Source organism: Salmo salar, chromosome 01, assembly GCF_965601325.2.
Source record: "Salmo salar chromosome 01, fSalSal1, whole genome shotgun sequence".
In the NCBI taxonomy this organism is placed as follows: domain Eukaryota; kingdom Metazoa; phylum Chordata; class Actinopteri; order Salmoniformes; family Salmonidae; genus Salmo; species Salmo salar.
Window position 1 is genome coordinate 53,901,574 of NC_138291.1, and position 20,870 is coordinate 53,922,443.

General features: G+C 41.8%; 1 protein-coding gene across 3 annotated transcripts in view; it reads right to left on the reverse strand.

The window, feature by feature from the left end:
- Nucleotides 1-3,045: 3,045 nt before the first annotated feature.
- Nucleotides 3,046-20,870, reverse strand: part of LOC106604820 (regulator of microtubule dynamics protein 2) — a 116,302-nt gene continuing 98,477 nt past the window's right edge. For 2 of the 3 annotated variants that reach the window (XM_082975174.1, XM_014199869.3), the window contains 6 exons: nucleotides 16,786-16,861; nucleotides 14,055-14,132; nucleotides 10,644-10,742; nucleotides 4,952-5,005; nucleotides 4,504-4,584; nucleotides 3,046-4,365 (listed from right to left, as the gene is read on the reverse strand). In XM_082975174.1, coding sequence (XP_082831300.1) covers nucleotides 4,309-4,365; nucleotides 4,504-4,584; nucleotides 4,952-5,005; nucleotides 10,644-10,742; nucleotides 14,055-14,132; nucleotides 16,786-16,861 — 445 coding nt within the window. In that variant the 3' untranslated portion in view covers nucleotides 3,046-4,308. The remainder of the gene's footprint in view (nucleotides 4,366-4,503; nucleotides 4,585-4,951; nucleotides 5,006-10,643; nucleotides 10,743-14,054; nucleotides 14,133-16,785; nucleotides 16,862-20,870) is intronic. The other variant, XM_014199876.3, reaches the window with a different exon arrangement.

Consider the following 20,870-nt stretch of genomic DNA (forward strand, 5'->3'; position numbering starts at 1 on the left):
TGGGTGACAGTGATTCATATTTGGGGCATTTTATGTCTAAAATGCAAAATAAAATACCACAATTAAAAACAAAAACTACAGTAATCCTGATATGATTTATGAGTAGTGGTATTTTTACTTAAGTAGTTTTTTTGGAGTATATGTACTTTACTATTTGTATTTTTGACAACTTTTACTTCACTACATTCCTAAAGAAAATGATATACTTTTTACTCTATATATTTTCCCTGCCCAAAAGTACTAGTTACATTTTGAATGCTTAGCAAGACAGGAAAATGGTCCAAATCACACACTTATCAAGAAACCTTCCCTGGTCATCCCTACTGTTTCTGATCTGGCGGACTCACTAAAATGCTTTGTTTGTAAATTATGTTTGAGTGTTGAAGCGTGCCCCTGGCTATCCGTAAATAAATAAAAACAAGAAAAAAGTGCCAACTGTTTTTCTTAATTTAAGGACTTAAATATGATTTATACTTTTACTTTTGATACTTAAGTATATTTTAGCAAATAATTGTACTTTTGATATGTAAGTATATTTAAAACCAAATACTTTTAGTTACTAGGATTTTACTGGGTACTTTTACTTGAGTCATTTTCTATTAAGGTATCTTTACTTTTACTAAAGTATGACAATGGTGCACTTTTTCCACCACTGCTTATTAGAAAAAGGCAGAATGATTGTCTCCCTGCTATGCGGTAAGGAAGATGACCTAATTATTGATAGCGTTGACAGTTATGACAGTTATGACAGTTTGGTTTTGTGACTCATTACATCACAATTTCCTAGTAGCCAAAAAGACTGACAGTCAAGTCCGTAATGGCCCAATATTTTTTTCATGACAGTTCGTCACAAGTAGAATATAGTTGTCAACCTCCCACAGATCAGCAATGTGCACATTAGCAGAAGTATGCCAGTAAACCATACTTTCAACTACCGTAAAGAACATTTCCAGTTAGGATATTATCATAATTTGGTGCTACATTACATTACTACCGAGTGTTTTTTCAGATGTTAATAACCCTTAAAGCGCAACTGAAGGCAATAAACAACGTCCCTGATATTAATCTGCCAATGTGGCATCGATATTAGCCAGAAACATTTATTCTAATGTCAAAATTGACTAGAAAGTTTTCATAGGATAATTTTGGTCATAAAGTCAGTCTCGTCCAAAACAGAGTTTCGAAAGTGAGTTTGACATGACTTACTTGAGGGTTGGGTTTTGATTTCGATAACTTGCCCACTATGGGATACACAGCTGGGGTGATTGGTGGGCGGCAGGTAGCCTAGCGGTTAGGGCGTTAGGCGAGTAAACGAAAAGTTGCTGGTTCGAATACCTGAGCCATTAAGGTGAAAAATCTGTCGGAGGCACTTAACCCTACTTTGCTCCAGGGGCGCTGTACTGCTACGGCTGACCTTGCAAAACAACACATTTCACTGCACCTATCCGGTGTATGTGCCAATAAAAAAGATGTTGATTTTTTAAAATTGCGTTCTATGCAGAACACAGACAGTGAGACCGACCTGCCCAGCAGCGTAGCGTACTTTGTTTACTTAAGACAATAAGTCGCAATATTTTTTTTACTTGAGAAATACTGCACCAAACAGCTTAGCTATATGTAAAATGTATTGTATAGCCCTCATATTTAGCCTCACATGTAAGTGTTTTACCATTTTACTAATGAAAAACAATTTGACATGAAAAGTTGCTTTCATGACTTTAATTGACTAATGTTAATTTAAAAAATGAGGTCCACTAAACAAAATCCTGATATTCATATAAACGCATTTTGTGCTGTAAGGACAGGAAATGTTGGCTCAACTAGTCAGTGACAACTGTGTTGAATGTAGAGCTTGTGACTGCCACTATGAGTTTATTACAGACACTATGTCCTTGGCTAAAATGTGTGAAATAAACTAATATCCACAAAACAGTCATACCACTTCCAACCCATGTCTGATCTGGCTGTAAGGGACAATCACAATGCAATAATTCTGTATCATCTTCTATGTAGAGTTCTAACGAGACCCCAGATTGGGACAAACATCAGTTTTCTTCCCGAATTCAAATGGAATTCACCCCAACCGTGGTATGCAGTCACTGATGTTTGTCCCAAGGCTCTCAGGGAAAGGGTGAGTGCACCAAAGGAAGGTCAGTCACTCTCCCCCCAAACCAGTCAGGTTCCAGGCCATTTGGCACCTCCTCATCTGAGCCGTGAGCTCTGTAATTTCTCCCTGTTCTAGGTGTCACCTGAACATTTCGTAACCCACAACGGTCTCCAGTCTGCTATTCCATCTGCAGTCTCATCTTCAAGACAAGCATGCAGACATCATGGTCAGAGATAGCGTTATAGCCACTTCTCTGACCCACATCTGGTTACAGCCACAGAATGCAACACCGCGATTAAACGCATGAACATCAACTTTTCAGTCCAATATGAAAATTAGGAAGCATTTGGTCAGAAGTTGCAACAGGATATACTTTCACTGACGTGGAATACTGTAGTTCCTTGCTGTGTTGAGGCAAATCCCGTTAATTTGGTTCAAATCAGCAGGCTAAACCATCTTCCTCAGGATTTATTTTGAGTTATTATAATAGTGAATAGTGTTCCTTCGGGAGGTAGCTATTTAGAGTGAGTCTGTGCCATGGCAATACCCTAAAACATGACCAGACTAGAGGGAAGTAGGCCTGAATATGATCCAGTGACAAATTCAAAATGGCTCTGGCACAAACTGTACAGTCTGCACAAAAAGGGGAAGGGGAGGGGGCCTTACAAAAAAACACTACCTATGATAGTCAGGTCAGAACTTGCTTAAATACCTTGCTTTTCCATTGCATTTGGACTGAGAGAAGGGTAAATATTTGGTTGATAATTTAATTAAAATATAATTAAAATATCCTATATAAATATAAAGTGTGCATTAATTGCAGCAACATCATCTCTCACACAAGCATGCACATAAACAGTAGGCACATACTCAGAACTTGGGGTACATATCAAGATTGCACATATTTATTGACTAATGACAGACTCAAATACCATTGATCAGTGGTGTCTATATAATGTTTTATTATTTCATTTACAAGATCATTTACTTCACTGCAATGTGCACCACCCTAGATAAAACTAAAGCATACATTCATATTGCTGGAATATAGAAAAACCTGTTAGGCAAAAACAAAAACAAGTACCATTCTTGTAGTTCACCTGTTGGATAAAGTACGCACCAGTTAATGGTTTCCAGAAGACTAAATTATACCCAAGAGAACATAAAGAACCACAGATTCTTAAAGCCCATGCTTTCCCCCCAGTAATCCCAAAAAGAAACCATACAAATGAAAAATACTAAAAGTATTCAAATCCACCTCACCATTTGCTTTACTTAACCCCCCAAAAAATGAATAAAACGACATTCAAAATTCAGTAAAACCTATCGACTACGATATAAAATCTCTGACGTGCACATTGCCCATGGACTATTAGGCTACAGGATCTAATCTCAAATCACATTCTATGCTAAAAAATGTCCTCTAGCTAGCTGGAATGTGATGAGCAGCACCCCGACCAAGTGTGAACGTGAGGACCCAAGGAGCCGTCTAGGGGTCACGTTTCCTTCCCTATCAACTCCTTCATCTTAAAACGATGTGACCATGATCTCTGTCCATGCACAGGCAGTGACAGGAACACAAGACCTGGTAACCTACAGTAGCCACTCAATGCAGGCCAAATAATACCAAGCTTGAGTCTGCAATGGCACCCCGTTCCTTATTTAGTGCACTACATCTGACCAGAGCTTCTATTCCCTCTTTAGTGACCTAGGGCTTTGGTCAAATGTAGTGTACCTTATAAGGAATAGGGTGCAGTATAGTTACATTACAATCAGGGGGTAAAAGGGACAAATGGTCACTCGGTAATCACAGTGCGACAGAGAGCTGTGTTTGGGTTGCACCTTTGTTTAAAACGGTTTTGTTATTGCCGCTTGAAAGCACTGCTAGAGACAAAACAAAAACAGGACATGGCGGGAGGGAACAACAAGTTCTGTGGATCACTTTCACAAAACCAGAAAGGTCTTTATTGTTGAGGAATTTGTGTCAGAATCTCCTTAAAACACACTTGTGTGTGTGCAGTTCTAAGGCTAGGCCAGGGTTCCAGTCATCTCCAATCCCAGAGAGCACTAGCACGAGGAAGATACTGTCCCAACAGTAATCAAGGAAGACATGGATTGGCTATCCCTTCATAGTGTGTTTTCCAGTGAGGAGGATCCTGGGTTCCTCCCTAGCAAGGGGATGGAGCCATTCCACAATGTCCTCAATTAACACCTAGAGCAGAGAAAAGGGTGTCCAGCTCCTTCTGTGCCTCCTCATCCTTGGGGGGGGGGTGGGTGGGGGGGGGGGGGGGGGAGTAAGAGAAATTCATGTATTTTTTTAACCACAATTACTAATGTGAGAAAACTAAGACTTCAGAGCACAAGCTTAAGCCAGTGACACTACAGTCAGTACCCACCTCTTTGGAAATGGTTTCCATTGAAGTAGCAGCATCACACATCTTCCTGGCCTGACTTTTTTGCCCCAGGTCTCTGTAGCACTGACCAATCAAAATCACATTCCTCATCATAAACAACATCATCACTGGTGCACATAAATAATAAATAGTCATTTGATTACGGGGTATAGATTATTATAAAGTGCTTGGTTCGAGCCCTGAATGCTGATTGGCTGACAGCCGTGGTATATCAGACCGTATACCCACGTGTATGACAAAACATTTATTTGTACTGCTCTAATTACGTTGGTAACCAGTTTATAATAGCAATAAGGCATCTCGGGGGTTTGTTGCGTCGTCCCTAAGAACATCCCTTAGCTGTGGTATATTGGCCATATACACCACCTCGGGCCTTATTGCTTAAAATATAAGATGCACACATAACAAGAACATTGGCAGCCCAACTTACCTTGGCTAAAAACACATAGTTTAATTTGGAGTACTTGGGACTGATCTCCTCCACCTGTGAAAGAATGAAAATATAAGAAAAACACGAGAACACTGCACATGCTTAGAATCAACTCTTTCTCGAGTTAAGCTTCCTGAGGATGGGACAAAATGGATTCTCCTTGTCCAGAATCTCTGTAATGTGTCAGCACTAAAGGGATCCATCCCTGATTCCAGAATGAAGCGGAGGTGATTTGGAATCAAACTCTCATGAAAAGGTAGCCCAGTCTGAGACTTGGAGGCACAAACGTCATCCCTCGGACGCGACGATGACGAAGTTAAGTGTTACCATGAAGCTAGAAAACACGGTTGTATTCTTCCATTGGACCTGCACCAAAAACACACCAACGACAAAAACACTGACTCACAGTTTATGTTCTAAATGCATCAAATCAGTCCAGGACAGATATGACGTTGGTACAAGATTTGGGCAAATGAGTGTAACTGAACATAGAACTTGCTCAGCACACGCAATCATATATAGTGTCATGACGTTGGCCTGTGGGTAAGGTTTATGACCCCCCCCATAAATACCTTTCCCCCTTCCCCTCTCTTACTGACCCTACTGAAGGACTGCTGTCCTGTTAAATATAGAGAGTCTGGGAACATCAAACAAATGGAGAAAGGTACCACATATTTTGTTAATAAAACCAGTTGGAAATATGCTTGGGAACGTAATGAGTATGTATGTCAGTTCGGTTGTCATCTGAGACATTATGACTGATGACAGGACGACATAAACTGTATCTGAGAAAGTATACACCCTCTAGTTATCAGAGTCACATGGAATTGTTATGCAATTGAAATGTTTGATATTGAAAATGTTTGTTAGGAGATGAAATGTAATTTTAGCTTCCGAATGAGAGATTTGGGTTTTCATAAGGAAAGTGCCCGGCTCGATCAGTAACCCAACCCTGTGAAGAGACAGAGGTTATAAACGATGAAACACCTCCCTCCCCCTCCCCACTATATAATCCTTTGACGAAAAGATAACCAGGTAGTTCCAGTACGGGAGGGCTGCAGCCTCCACGTTAGAAGGAGACACACATATCAAGGACAGAACTATGCCAACCTCGGCGTGAGCTTTGATGGCGAATGGTATGAACTTTGAGCTTATTCACTACAGAAGTGATACTTCCTAGCCGTTGAGTTAGCAGCTGCCGCTGTCGACGTGGGCTAGGAAAGGACGGACGACGGATCCAGTCTAACAGACGGACGAAGATACCACCACGTATCCAATTTACCACCAGAGACATTGTTCCGAGTACAGGAAGATCTGTTGGCCAACCCGGCCAGCATCTACGACCAATCTACCGAAGCGCAGCGCAGCTCAGAGTAAATATTTATTGCATTTTCCTTTTCCAAATGGGCGGTAATTTAGAATGCATAAGATAATGTATTTACAATAGCATAGCTGCTGTTTCTTTGTTCCTAAATCTTCCCGCTCTTTCATTCAAGCCCAACCCCCTTTCCTTTGTGTAACCAGCCATGATACAGGTTCCGTCCACCAGGACGTTTTCTGTATGACGTCATTGTATTCTGTGTATTTGTAATTCTGTGTGATTAGTTAGGTATTTAGTAAATAAATAATTAGACCCAATTTTGTATTGCTGATTCAACTTGTTAGCCAGGGTTCGTGAAGATAGCCAAGAATTTACAACTTTCATTATGAGACTGAAAATAAGGTGAGGATTGAGATGACGGCTATCGATGTAAAATATTACTAAGTATTTTAAGAGTTTATTCGGAAGATAACAGCTCTATAAACGTTCTTCCGTGGTGCCCCGACTTTCTAGTTAATTACATTTACATGATTAGCTTAATCAGGTAATATTAATTACAGAGAAATCATTTTATAAATTAGCCTGTCATATCACTTAATCCGGCATAGCCAAAGACACGACATTAGACACAAATGAATATGTCTATGTACTGTATATTTCACTTGACTCAACCTTTTATTCTGACCCTATATAGCCTTAGCTTTAATCATACAGTGAAAAGAGCACTACGACAACACACGGGTACTAGGTAGTGGGTAGCCACTGTTTGTGCACTTGGCTGTTGCGGCATGTTGCATAACTCAGCAGGATGTGTTTATTGAAGCTAGACAGCCTCTACCAGAGTCCTTGTGGCCAGGAGCAACAAGTTACAACAGAGACCACTTAAATCAAATTGATGGGTGAGATACACAAGACAGGAGGAAGAGGCATGCAGCAGGCCAGGAGCAATCTTGGCCAGGAGCGATTTCATTTCGCTTTATATAAACATGTGAAAAGTGTGAACACAGATTAGGCCTCTTTAAATACTTGGGGTTTGGTCTTTAAATCTGGGTGCAGAAGCGACCGCTGGGCAAATTCTGATTCAACACAAAACAAATAGGCTGCTGTGTGCTACATGTTTTAACGGTTTGGAGAGAGAGCATGAAAGACATTAGAGCCTATGGCTTTGCAAGATCAGTTAAAGCAAGAACTTAGAAAGACTGCATGATTATAACAGGCTAAAGTACACAATGCAGAACTATAAAAGTAACAGAAACAGGGTACCCCGTCCACATTCAGAACCAGTTGTTTGGGTAAATGACAAATGTACTGGTGAAGTTACATTTGCAAGGCCTGACACGCTTTACGCCATCAAACACATGCACTGTCTTACGTCATATAGCACGACGATTCCGCCTGCACTGATCGGTCTCGTATCTCGCAAAGGGTAATGGGATAGATCAAAAGAAGTCCGGCTACAATGGGCTGTCATAACATTGGAAAATACTGTATTGCATAGGTGACTTTGACAAATGAACCCAATTTCGCCGTCAAAAAGTCATAATGAATAAACTCCGCAAAATAAGAAACGTCTTCTCACTGTCAACTGCATTTATTTTCAGCAAACTTAACATGTGTAAAAATTTGTATGAACACAACAAGATTCAACAACTGAGACATGAACTGAACAAGTTCCACAGACATGTGACTAACACAAATGGAATAATGTGTCCCTGAACAAAGGGGGGGTCAAAATAAGTAACAGTCAGTATCTGCATTAAGTACTGCAGTGCATCTCCTCCTCATGGACTGCACCAGATTTGCCAGTTCTTGCTGTGAGATGTTACCCCACTCTTCCACCAAGGCACCTACAAGTTCCCAGACCTTTCTGGGGGGGTGGGGGGGGGGGGTGGGGGGGGAAATGGCCCTAGCCCTCACCTTCCAATCCAACAGGTCCCAGACGTGCTCAATAGGATTGAGATCTGGGCTCTTCTCTGGCCATGGCAGAACACTGACATTCCTGTCTTGCAGGAAATCACGCACAGATTGAGCAGTATGGCTGGTGGCATTGTCATGCTGGAGGGTCATGTCAGGATGAGCCTGCAGGAAGGGTACCACATGAGGGAGGAGGATGTCTTCCCTGTAACACACAGCGTTGCAATTGCCTGCAATGACAAGCTCAGTCCGATGATGCTGTGACACACCGCCCCAGACCAGGACAGACCCTCTACCTCCAAATCGATCCCGCTCCAGGCCTCAATGTAACGCTCATTCCTTCAACGATAAATGTGAATTTGACCATCACCCATGATGAGACAAAACCGTGACTCAGTGAATAGCACTTGTCGTCAGTCCTGTCTGGTCCAGCGACGGTGGATTTGTGCCCATAGATGACGTTGTTGCCGGTGATGTCTGGTGAGGACCTGCCTTACAACAGGCCTACAAGCCCTCAGTCCAGCCTCTCTCAGCCTGTTGCAGACAGTCTGAGCACTGATGGAGGGATTGTGCATTCCTGGTGTAACTCGGGCAGTTGTTACCATCCTGTACCTGTTCCCGCAGGTGTGATGTTCAGATGTACCGATCCTGTGCAGGTGTTGTTACACGTGGTCTGCCACTGCGAGGATGATAAGCTGTGCGTCCTGTCTCCCTGTAGCACTGTCTTAGGCGTCTCACAGTACGGACATTGAAATGTATTGCCCTGGCCACATCTGCAGTTCTCATGCCTCCTTGCTCATGCCTAAGGCACATTCACGCAGATGAACAGGGACCCTGTGCATCTTTCTTTTGGTGTTTTTCAGTAGAAAGGCCTCTTTAGTGTCCTAAGTTTTCATAACTGTGACCTTAATTGCCTATCGTCTAAAAAAGCTGTTAGTGTCTTAACGACCGTTCCACAGGTGCATGTTCATTAATTGTTTATGGTTCATTGAACAAGCATGGGAAACAGTGTTTAAACCCTTGAAGATACAATGAAGATCTGTGAAGTTATTTGGACTTTTATGAATTATCTTTGAAAGACAGGGTCCTGAAAAGGGGACGTTTCTTTTTTTGCTGAGTTGTTAAGCTAAAACAATAAATCAGTAATTGACTTTTTTTCTTAGTCGCTCAATTTTACATCTAGCTAAGAAGTTTGGTGCTTGAAGGAGCAGTATTTCCGGAACTTGACAATGTGCACGACAACTAACTTAGTGCACACACTCAATGCTGAACACCAAATGCTTCCTCCTTAAGCTAGCTACCTAGCAAGCTACTCTAGCAATATTATTTTATCACAATGAGTGATTTGATTTATTAGGATCCCCATAAGCCGATACTAATGGCGACAGCTAATCTTACTGGGGTCCGACACATAATGAAAAAGACATTACAGACAAAAGATTGTACAATTTACATCAATTTAAAAACATGAACATGTAGTGTGTGTCCATCCATCAGTTACACATACATGTCAGTACATACACACAACAAGTAGGTCACATGGGGGAGAGGCGTTCTGCCGTGAGGCGTTGCTTTATTTGTTTTTGAAACCAGGTTTGCTGTTCACTTGTGCTACATAAGATGGAAGGGAGTTCCATGCACTCATGGCTTTGTATAATACTGTACGTTTCCTTGAATTTGTTCTGGACCTGGGGACTATGAAAAGACTCCCGGTGTCATGTCTGGTGGGGTAAGTGTGTGTGTCAGTGCTGTGTGTAACTTGACTATGCAAACAAGTTGGAATTTCCAAAACATTAATGTTTCTTATAAAAGAAGAAGTCTTTACTCAACTCTTGGTCAAGAGAGACTGTTATGCATAGTATTAATATTAGCCCTCTGATTATAATGAAGAGCAAGACGTGCCGCTCTGTTTTTGGGCCAGCTGCAGCTTAACTTGGTCTTTCTTTGCAGCTCTTGACCCTATGGCTGGACAATAATCAGGATAAGCTCAAACTAGAGCCTGCAGGACTTGCTTTGTGGAGTGTGGTGTCAACAAAACAGAGCATCTCTTTATTACGGCCAGACCTCTCCCCATCTTTATAACCACTGAATCTATATGTTTTGACCATGACAGTTTATAATCTAAGGTAACGCCAAGTAATGTAGTCTCCTCAACTTGTTCAACAGCAACACCATTCATTAACAGATTCAGCTGAAATCTAGAACTTAGGGAATGATTTGTACCAAATACAAGATATTATGGACGAATTTTGAAGAAGCATCTAGCTGCTGCGAGTCAGTGCAGTAGCCTCCAGTCAGCTGCTGCTGCGCTGATAGACATTAGTAGTGATCGCGGAGAAACATACAGATCTACGGACTGATTTGTGATAATGGTTTAGGGAAGAGCAATGAATACATACTGTGTCAAACACTTGTGCTTGACACTGCAATCCATGGTAGCGTGGAGAATAACAATACCTTGAGGAAGTTCTTCAGACCATCTTGGACCGTGGCACTTGGAGGCTCTCCAAACAATGTAGCAGCAACTTTCCTTTCAATCCACGACAGCTGAGCCACCTGAACAGAACCAATGTATAAAGCCGTTTCAGAACATGGCAAATCAAATAAGCATTTCAACATGGTGGGTAAAGTATCATTTAAACATGGTGGGTAAAGTAGCATTTAAACATGGTGGGTAAAGTAGGATTTAAAGATGGTGGGTAAAGTAGCATTTAAACATGGTGGGTAAAGTAGGATTTAAACATGGTGGGTAAAGTAGGATTTAAACATGGTGGGTAAAGTAGAATTTAAACATGGTGGGTAAAGTAGCATTTAAACATGGTGGGTAAAGTAGAATTTAAACATGGTGGTTAAAGTAGCATTTAAACATGGTGGGTAAAGTAGCATTTAAACATGGTGGGTAAAGTAGAATTTAAACATGGTGGATAAAGTAGCATTTAAACATGGTGGGTAAAGTATCATTTAAACATGGTGGGTAAAGTAGCATTTAAACATGGTGGGTAAAGTAGAATTTAAACATGATGGGTAAAGTAGCATTTAAACATGGTGGGTAAAGTAGAATTTAAATCTGTGCTAGTAGTATTTACAATGCATTCGATAAGCATTCAGACACCTTGACTTTTTACACATTTTGTTACGTAACAGCCTTATTTTTAAAAGGATTAAATGACTTGTTTCCCTCATCAATCTACACACAATACCTGATAATGACAAAGCCAAAACAGAAATACCTTATTTATGTACACTACCATTCAAAAGTTTGGGGTCACTTAGAAATGTCCTTGTTTTTGAAAGAAAAGTACATTTCATGTCCATTAAAATAAGAAATTGATCAGAAATACAGTGTAGATATTGTTAATGTTGTAAATGACTGTTGTAGGTGGAAACGGCTGATTTTTAATGGAATATCTACGTACAGAGGCCCATTATCAGCAACCATCACTCTTGTGTTCTAATGGCACGTTGTGTTAGCTAATCCAAGTTTAGCATTTTAAAAGGGTAATTGATCATTAGAAAACCCTTTTGCAATTATGTTAGCACAGCTGAAAACTGTTGTGGTGATTAAGGAAGTAAAAAAACAGCCCTTCTTTAGACTAGGTCAGTATCTGGAGCATCAGCATTTGTTGGTTCGATTACAGGCTCAAAATGGCCAGAAACAAAGAACTTTCTTCTGAAACTCGTCAGTCTATTCTTGTTCTGAGAAATGAAGGCTATTCCATGCGAGAAATTGCCAAGAAACTGAAGATCTCGTACAACGCTGTGTACTACTCCCTTCACAGAACTGTGCAAATTGGCTCTAACGAGAATAGAAAGAGGAGTGGGAGGCCCCGGTGCACAACTGAGCAAGAGGACAAGTACATTAGAGTGTCTAGTTTGAGAAACAGACGCCTCACAAGTCCTCAACTGGCAGCTTCATTAAATAGTACCCGCAAAACACCAGTCTCAACATCAACATTGAAGGGGCGACTCCGGGATGCTGGCCTTCTAGGCAGAGTACCTCTGTCCAGTGTGTGTTTTTTTTTGCCCATCTTAATCTTTTATTTTTATTGGCCAGTCTGCGATATGTCTTTTTCTTTGCAACTCTGCCTAGAAGGCCAGCATCCCGGAGTCGCCTCTTCACTGTTGAAGTTGAGACTGGTGTTTTGCGGTGGGTATCAGGGGAGTAAAGGTGCATTTTTCACTATACAAAGAATCTTCCAAAATACTGCTGCCAAGGCCCTGTCACTCATGATTTGGAGACAATATAATCTACCATAAAAGCAGTTTCTAATCTTAACATACACCAACCCATCATGACAAACAGTGGGAATTAGGGATGTGCATCTTTCCCTTTCAAGGCGATTCGATACATGGGCTCCGATACGATTTACTTTGAAATGACTCAGTGCGATTCAGTTTGTTTAGAGAACAAATCGATGTGATTTAATTCGATGCATTACAATTCGATGCACTAACATGTGCCGCATAAAGACATCCATTTTAAATTCTAAATCTGCTACTGATGAAGGTCATGAGCGGGGCCTCTCTGAGCTGACTTCTCTCTCTCTGTGTGTGTGTGTGTGTGTGTGTGTGTGTGTGTGTGTGTGTGTGTGTGTGTGTGTGTGTGTGTGTGTGTGTGTGTGTGTGTGTGTGTAAATGATGTACAGTGCCTTCAGAAAGTATTCATACCCCTTGACTTATTCCACATTTTGTTGTGTCAGCCTGAATTCAAAATGGGTTAAATCAACAAAAGAATTCACACCCATTTACACACAATACCCCATAATAAGAAAGCGAAAAAATGTTCTTCGAAATTTTAGCAAATGTATTGAAAATAAAATACAGAAATACTACATTTACATAAGTACTCAACCCGAGTCAATACTTTGTAGGACCACTTTTGGCAGCGTTAACACTGAGTCTTTCTGGGTCTCTAAGAGTATTGCACGCATGGATTGTGCAACATTTTCCCATTATTATTTTCAAAATTCTTCTGTCACATTGGTTGTTGATCATTTTCAGGTCTTGCCATAGATTTTCAAGAAGATTTACATCAAAACTAACTCTGACAATGTTTTTTCCGAAGAAAGTAATATGAGCAAAACATTTTAGTGTATCGGCAGTTTGTAAGGTTTAATAGTTTTTCTGACCGATGCATGCTACATTTGGAACGTTTTGGGGTCTGCTGACCGATGCAGGGGTATCTTAAACATTTTAATTGGGACCGATGTGAATCGTTACATCCCTATCTCCCTAGCTCAGGGTTTCCTAAACTAGGTCCTCGGGACCACAACAGGTGCACATTTTGGTTGTTGCCCTAGCACTACACAGCTGATTAAAATAATCATCAAACTTTGATCATTTGAATCAGCTGTAGAGTGTCAGGACCGAGTTTGGGAAATTCTGCCCTAGTTACACTACACACGTCTTGCACAACACACACACCTCCTTTACCACGAAAACGCGATTACAGGAAAGAGATAATGGTCCTAACGGGAGGGACCTTCTGGGTCAAATGCATTCACTGTTCCTTCCTCACCCCATTCATCTTAGAAACGTGTAATTGCAGATGTAGCACTGCCTTGGCGTCACAGTGGGGACAGTGGCCTGAATGTAAACAGTGGATTATTGTCTAACATGAACACAGAGCAGAGAGCCCTTTAAATTCAATTTCACAAAACATTAGTCTGACCTCCCCCCCTTCTTCTGAGAAATAGCCACTCATCTTGACTGCAGCTAGCTACACATGGGAGGGTGTGTGTGTGTTGACCACCGCCATTGTTCTATAGGTTAATGATGCCCGTTTAATTTTCTAAACTGACCCCTTTTCAGGGAGCGTATTCTTCACTGTATGGTTGACTTGGGTTAGGGTGTGTGTGTGTCACATACAGCATAGCACCAGCGACCGAGCAGGTAGTAAGACATAGGATCCTGTGGTTTCAGCTCAATGGCCTTATCCAAATGATCCTGTGAGGAAGGGAGGGAGGAAACAGAAGAGTACAGACAGCATTATTCATTAGACCAGACACTCTCCTATGACCTGATCGGTCCTTCTCCACGTACCCAACCACCCAAAATTATTTCACAAATATCTCTCACACACACACTTACATGAATGTATAAAAAGCTCCCATTCGCCATGCAACCGTCTCCTCTTCCCCTCCCCCTGTTCCATTTCCACTCTATCGCAAAATCAGTCTCTTTCGCTCTCTCTCCCCTCTCGCTCACTTTGTCTCCCTCCAACTCTCCTCCCTCTCTTTCTCTCCCTCTCTCTCTCCCCCTCTCTATACATTGCATGTTCTTCATGTCTGCCCCCCTCTCCCACCGTTCAAGGCTTTGCAGGTAAACAGAGTTTGTGAAGCAACTGACAGGTAAGATAAACGCTGCGTGCCGTTGTCCCAGTCTCTGCCGTTATGCAACCCTTACATCTGAGTGTTAGTGAGGGGAGTTTCCTGCCAATAAGGTTAAGACATGTATAGCAGTCAGTGTATAGAGGCGCTGTCCACAACTGTGTGTACAGGAACACTTTTTACGTTTCATTTGAACAACACCTGACCTAAATAACACAGAGGGTGATTCTGGCTGTCAACTTGTGATGGGAGGACCCTCTAGACACAGATCGGACTCAACACTGACAGAGACAGAGTACAGGGGAGCTTCTGGAAAAGTACAAGCCCTGACCTCAGTTACTCTTTCTTATTATGATTAACTCCACCAATCAATCTGTGTGCCTGCCATCCCCTCAGGTGCTACTAATGTACAGTGCCTTCAGAAAGTATTCATAACCCTTGACTTATTCCACATTTTGTTGTGTTACAGCCTGAATTCAACATGGATTCAATATTACTATTTGTTCCCCCATTTACAAACAATACCCCACTAGGACAAAGTGAAAACATGTTTTTATTTTGTCACATTTCTTGAAAATGAAATACAGAAATATCTCATTTACATAAGTATTCACACCCCGAGTCAATACATATTAGAATCAACTTAGGCAGCGATTCCAGCTGTGAGTCTTTCTGGGTAAGTCTCTAAGAGCTTTGCACACCTGGATTGTACAATATTACAATTCTTCAAGCTCTGTCAAGTTATTTTATATTTTTATAATTAAAACATAAAATATACTTGCAGTGAAGCCACAAGTACATCACATTAGTCATCTAACAGCCTCCCATCCAGAGCGACACACATAAGCAACCAGAGTCAACACCCTGCTCAAGGGCACGTCGACAGACCTCCCACCAGCCCTCCAAGACCGCCCCCCCCCCCCACAGAAAAAAATAATAAAATGTTCTGTCAAGCTCTGTCAAGTTAGTTGTTGATCATTGCTAGACAGCCATTTTCAAGTCTTGCCATAGATTTAAGTCAAAACTGTAACTAGGCCACTCAGAACATTCAATGTAGTCTTGGTAAGCAACTCCGGTGTATATTTGGCCTTGAGGTTTAGGTTATTGTCATACTGAAAGGTGAATTTGTCTCCCAGTGTCTGTTGGAAAGCAGACTGAACCAGGTTTTCCTCTAGGATTTTGTCTGTGCTTAGCTCTATTCTGTTTCTTTTTATACCCCCCCCAAAAAACTCCCTAGTCCTTGCCAATGACAAGCATACCCATAACATGATGCAGCCACCACTATGCTTGAAAATATGAAGAGTGGTACTCAGTGATGTGCTGTTTGCCCCAAACATAACACTTTGTATTCAGGTCCTAAAGTGAATTTCTTTGCCAAAATGTTTGCATTTACTTTAGTACCTTACTGCAAACACGATGCATGTTTTGGAATATGTTTATTCGGTACAGGCTTCCTTCTTTTAACTCTGTTACTTAGGTTAGTATTGTTGAATAAATACAATGTTTATCCATCTTCTGTTTTTTCCTATCACTGCCATTAGCTCTAACTGTTTTAAACTCACCATTGGCCTCATGGCGAAATCCCTGAGCGGTTTCCTTCCTCTCCGGCAAATGAGTTTGGAAGGACACCTGTACGTTTGTAGTGACTGGGTGTATTGATACACCATCCAGTGTAATTAATAACTTTACCATGCTCAATGGGATATTCAATGTCTGCTTTTTTAAAATGTATTTATTATCTACCAATAGGTGCCCTTCTTTGCGAGGCATTGGAAAACCACCCTGGTCTTTGTGCTTGAATATGTGTTTGAAATTCTGTGCTCGACTGAGGGACCTTACAGATAATTGTATGTGTGGGGTACAGAGATGAGGTAGTCGTTCAAAAATCATGCAACTTATAGTACTTGTTAAGCACATTTTTACCCCTAAAGCTTATTTAGGCTTGCCATAACAAGGGGTTTGAATTCTTATCAACTCAAGACATTTCAGCTTTTCATTTTTAATGAATTCGTAAAAATGTCAACAAACATAATTCCACTCTGACATTATGGGGTATCGAGTGTAGGCCAGTGACACAAAATCTAAATGTAATCCATTTTAAATTCAGGCTGTAACACAAGAGCATGTGGAAAAAGTCAAGGGGTGGGAATACTTTCTGAAGGCACAGTAGGTAAGGTCTGACATGATTCAAGTACACAAAACAAACACTTGAATCGGTGACCACATGAAGATATAGCTTTGTGTGTAGACTGTGTCAGAAAATCACTTACTTTGAAGATGTAGGCATTCTTTATCCTGTTCTGCACAGTCTCATACTCCGTCATGAGGCCACACATTATGGCGTACCTAGAGAATAGGGATGTGCACGGTTATTCAAACATCCGAACAGAGGTTAGTATTCAAATACTTGTGTGAGTAGGCTATTAATTTTTGCGAGGCCAAAAAACTACAAGCCTAACACTGAAAAGGCTTTTTCTAAATGTAATTAAAATATCCATGTGACATTGTTACATACTACAAGTATAATGTACCATAATATACTGCTCAAAAAAATAAAGGGAACACTTAAACAACACATCCTAGATCTGAATGAAAGAAATAATCTTATTAAATACTTTTTTCTTTACATAGTTGAATGTGCTGACAACAAAATCACACAAAAATAATCAATGGAAATCCAATTTATCAACCCATGGAGGTCTGGATTTGGAGTCACACTCAAAATTAAAGTGGAAAACCACACTACAGGCTGATCCAACTTTGATGTAATGTCCTTAAAACAAGTCAAAATGAGGCTCAGTAGGGGGGCCTCCCGTGTGTGGCCTCCACGTGTCTGTATGATCTCCCTACAACGCCTGGGCATGCTCCTGATGAGGTGGCGGATGGTCTCCTGAGGGATCTCCTCCCAGACCTGGACTAAAGCATCCGCCAACTCCTGGACAGTCTGTGGTGCAATGTGGCGTTGGTGGATGGAGCGAGACATGATGTCCCAGATGTGCTCAATTGGATTCAGGTCTGGGGAACGGGCGGGCCAGTCCATAGCATCAATGCCTTCATCTTGCAGGAACTGCTGACACACTCCAGCCACATGAGGTCTAGCATTGTCTTGCATTAGGAGGAACCCAGGCCCAACCGCACCAGCATATGGTCTCACAAGGGGTCTGAGGATCTCATCTCGGTACCTAATGGCAGTCAGGCTACTTCTGGCGAGCACATGGAGGGCTGTGCGGCCCCCCAAAGAAATGCCACCCCACACCATGACTGACCCACCGCCAAACCGGTCATGCTGGAGGATGTTGCAGGCAGCAGAACGTTCTCCACGGCGTCTCCAGACTCTGTAACGTCTGTCACGTGCTCAGTGTGAACCTGCTTTCATCTGTGAAGAGCACAGGGCGCCAGTGGCGAATTTGCCAATCTTGGTGTTCTCTGGCAAATGCCAAACATACTGCACGGTGTTGGGCTGTAAGCATAACCCCCACCTGTGGACGTCGGGCCCTCATGCCACCCTCATGGAGTCTGTTTCTGACCGTTTGAGCAGACACATGCACATTTGTGGCCTGCTGGAGGTCATTTTACAGGGCTCTGGCAGTGCTTCTCCTGCTCCTCCTTGCACAAAGGCGGAGGTAGCGGTCCTGCTGCTGGGTTGTTGCCCTCCTACGGCCTCCTCCACGTCTCCTGATGTACTGGCCTGTCTCCTGGTAGCGCCTCCATGCTCTGGACACTACGCTGACAGACACAGCAAACCTTCTTGCCACAGCTCGCATTGATGTGCCATCCTGGATGAGCTGCACTACCTGAGCCACTTGTGTGGGTTGTAGACTCCGTCTCATGCTACCACTAGAGTGAAAGCACCGCCAGCATTCAAGAGTGACCAAAACATCAGCCAGGAAGCATAGGAACTGAGAAGTGGTCTGTGGTCCCCACCTGCAGAACCACTCCTTTATTGGGGGTGTCTTGCTAATTGCCTATAATTTCCACCTGTTGTCTATTCCATTTGCACAACAGCATGTGTAATTTATTGTCAATCAGTGTTGCTTCCTAAGTCGACAGTTTGATTTCACAGAAGTGTGATTGACTTGGAGTTACATTGTGTTGTTTAAGTGTTCCCTTTATTTTTTTGAGCAGTGTATTTCTAATTATTAATTTAATAAAACAACTTTTCAATTTCATTTTTATGGGGTGTGCCCCATAAAAATACCAGCAGTTGACCAGTAGCCTTCACGTGTGTAGCTTGTTGTTTATGTTGGCCAATCAAAGCGGAAAAGAGGCTCAATGTGTAGCAAGTGGAGTGAGCGTTCACTAACAAAATGCAAGATGTAATAAAATTACAGAATTAAAAAGGTTTGCAAAATGAGAAGGAGTAGGCATAGGCTAAAACGAGCAACAAACAGGTAGTTGTTTTATCTGAATGGGGTTGGGGGGGGGGGGGGCGGTGGTGTAGCCTCAATTAGCCCAGCTAGCTATAGTTGGCTAGCTAGCTTCTCTAGGCTACTTCAGTCAAGACAGGTACTATTATATGGGATGATAAATAACATTGTGGCTGCTACAAGTTAGCCTGTCATGGCTGTAGCCGAATTGGCTTGACTAACGTTACTTTGTGTCGTTCTCTCTCCCTCTGTCTGCTCGCTCCCATCTCTCACACAGCCCACTCCTGCAGCTGCAGCAATACAGCGCCAGTCTATGTCCCTCACGCAACAGTGCTCAGGTTAAAAATGGTAATAAAAAAAACATGTATTTTGAATATTTGGATATCCGACAACAACAAAAAAGATACTATTCGAATAGTGACATTATTTCAAACGCCAATCCCTACTGGAGACAGATAATTGAGAGAAGTGTTCAAAACATTTTGCCTTGTAATTTTGTCATGCCAATAAAGCCTTTTGAATTTGAAAGAAACAGATCACGGCGAGATGGCGATAAAGAGACAGGTGGAGAGAGAAATATTGAGGAGGGTTTGAATAGGGGTCCTTCAGTTCAGTCTTAATAATAAAAACTACAATACTAAATGTTGAAATGTTAACTAATTCGATAAAGCACGCCCAGGCAACGTTTCACCAACAGGAGTCAGGCATGATGCAGAGCAGGGAGGGGTTGGGGTGGTTGCCTGACTTACAACACCCATTTCCTGGATCACTAGCCACATCTCAACCCAGAAGGCGCTGGAAGCCAACACTCAACCTCCCAGACAAGCTCCTCACTAAACAACTTGGAGGAGAGATAAGATATGCAGCTTTGCCTCTTTTCCCTTGTTCTCCCTCCCAATTAAAGCTACAGTGTAAGCTTTAGGAAGCTGTTCAATAGTCATTTAAATTATGGATGTGTACCCAGTGTACAGCGTCAAAATATGGTTAAAGCGATCACTTGGATGTCATGGATTGTCAGTCCAAAACAAGTGGAGGGGCTGGTGTTCTGTTTTCAGAATCCCAGAATGCAGCTTTAATATACAAAAAAACAAGGAAGAGGCTAAATGAAACAGTTCAGTCCATACAGTGGAAGACTGTTTTTACCCCAGTCTGTAGCCTGTAGCTGTGGGTATGGAGAGAAGAAGAATGAGGTGATCAAAGTCCTTTTATCACAAGGCCTCTAATCCTGCTGGTACTTACAGCGGGACACAAACACTACAAAGGATCAAGGGGGTAAAAAGGTCACCTGACAGTGAAGAGGGTGGTACTGATGGTAGATGGGGATGTGTGTTAGTGAGGGGTGTCTGGTAGCCTGTGAAAGCCTTTTTTGGCAGGCCATGAAATAGAGAGACTCACTCTTGCTGGGCTTTAATCCGAAGAAATGACGCAGGCATAGCGTACTACTTAACCGGATTGCAGCTCCTAAAGAAAACAGTGAAAAACTTACCGGGTTATCTAGTGTGTTGTGCCAACTGCCAATGTTAAATTATGTTGCCTGATTAGCAGGAAACTAGAAGGATTTTGTGTATGATCTGTGTAAGTACCAATATAATATGCTCCATGTGATTTATACATGTACAGTGCATTTGGAAAGTATTTCAAACCGCTTGACTTTCCACATTTTGTTAACTTTACAGCTTTATTCTAAAATTGATTAAAAGAAATACCCCACAATGAAAGAAAAAACAGGTTTTTAGAAATGTTTGCAAATTCATTACAAATAAAAACAAATAACTTCTAGTATTCAGACCCTTTCCTATGAGACTTGAAAATGAGCTCAGGTGCATCCTGTTTCCATTGATCATCCTTGAGATCTTTCTACAACTTGATTGGAGTCCACCTGTGGTAAATTAAATTGATTGGACATGATTTGGAAAGGCACACACCTGTCCATAAGGTCCCACAGTTGACAGTGCATGTCAGAGCAAAAACCAAGCTATGAGGTGGAA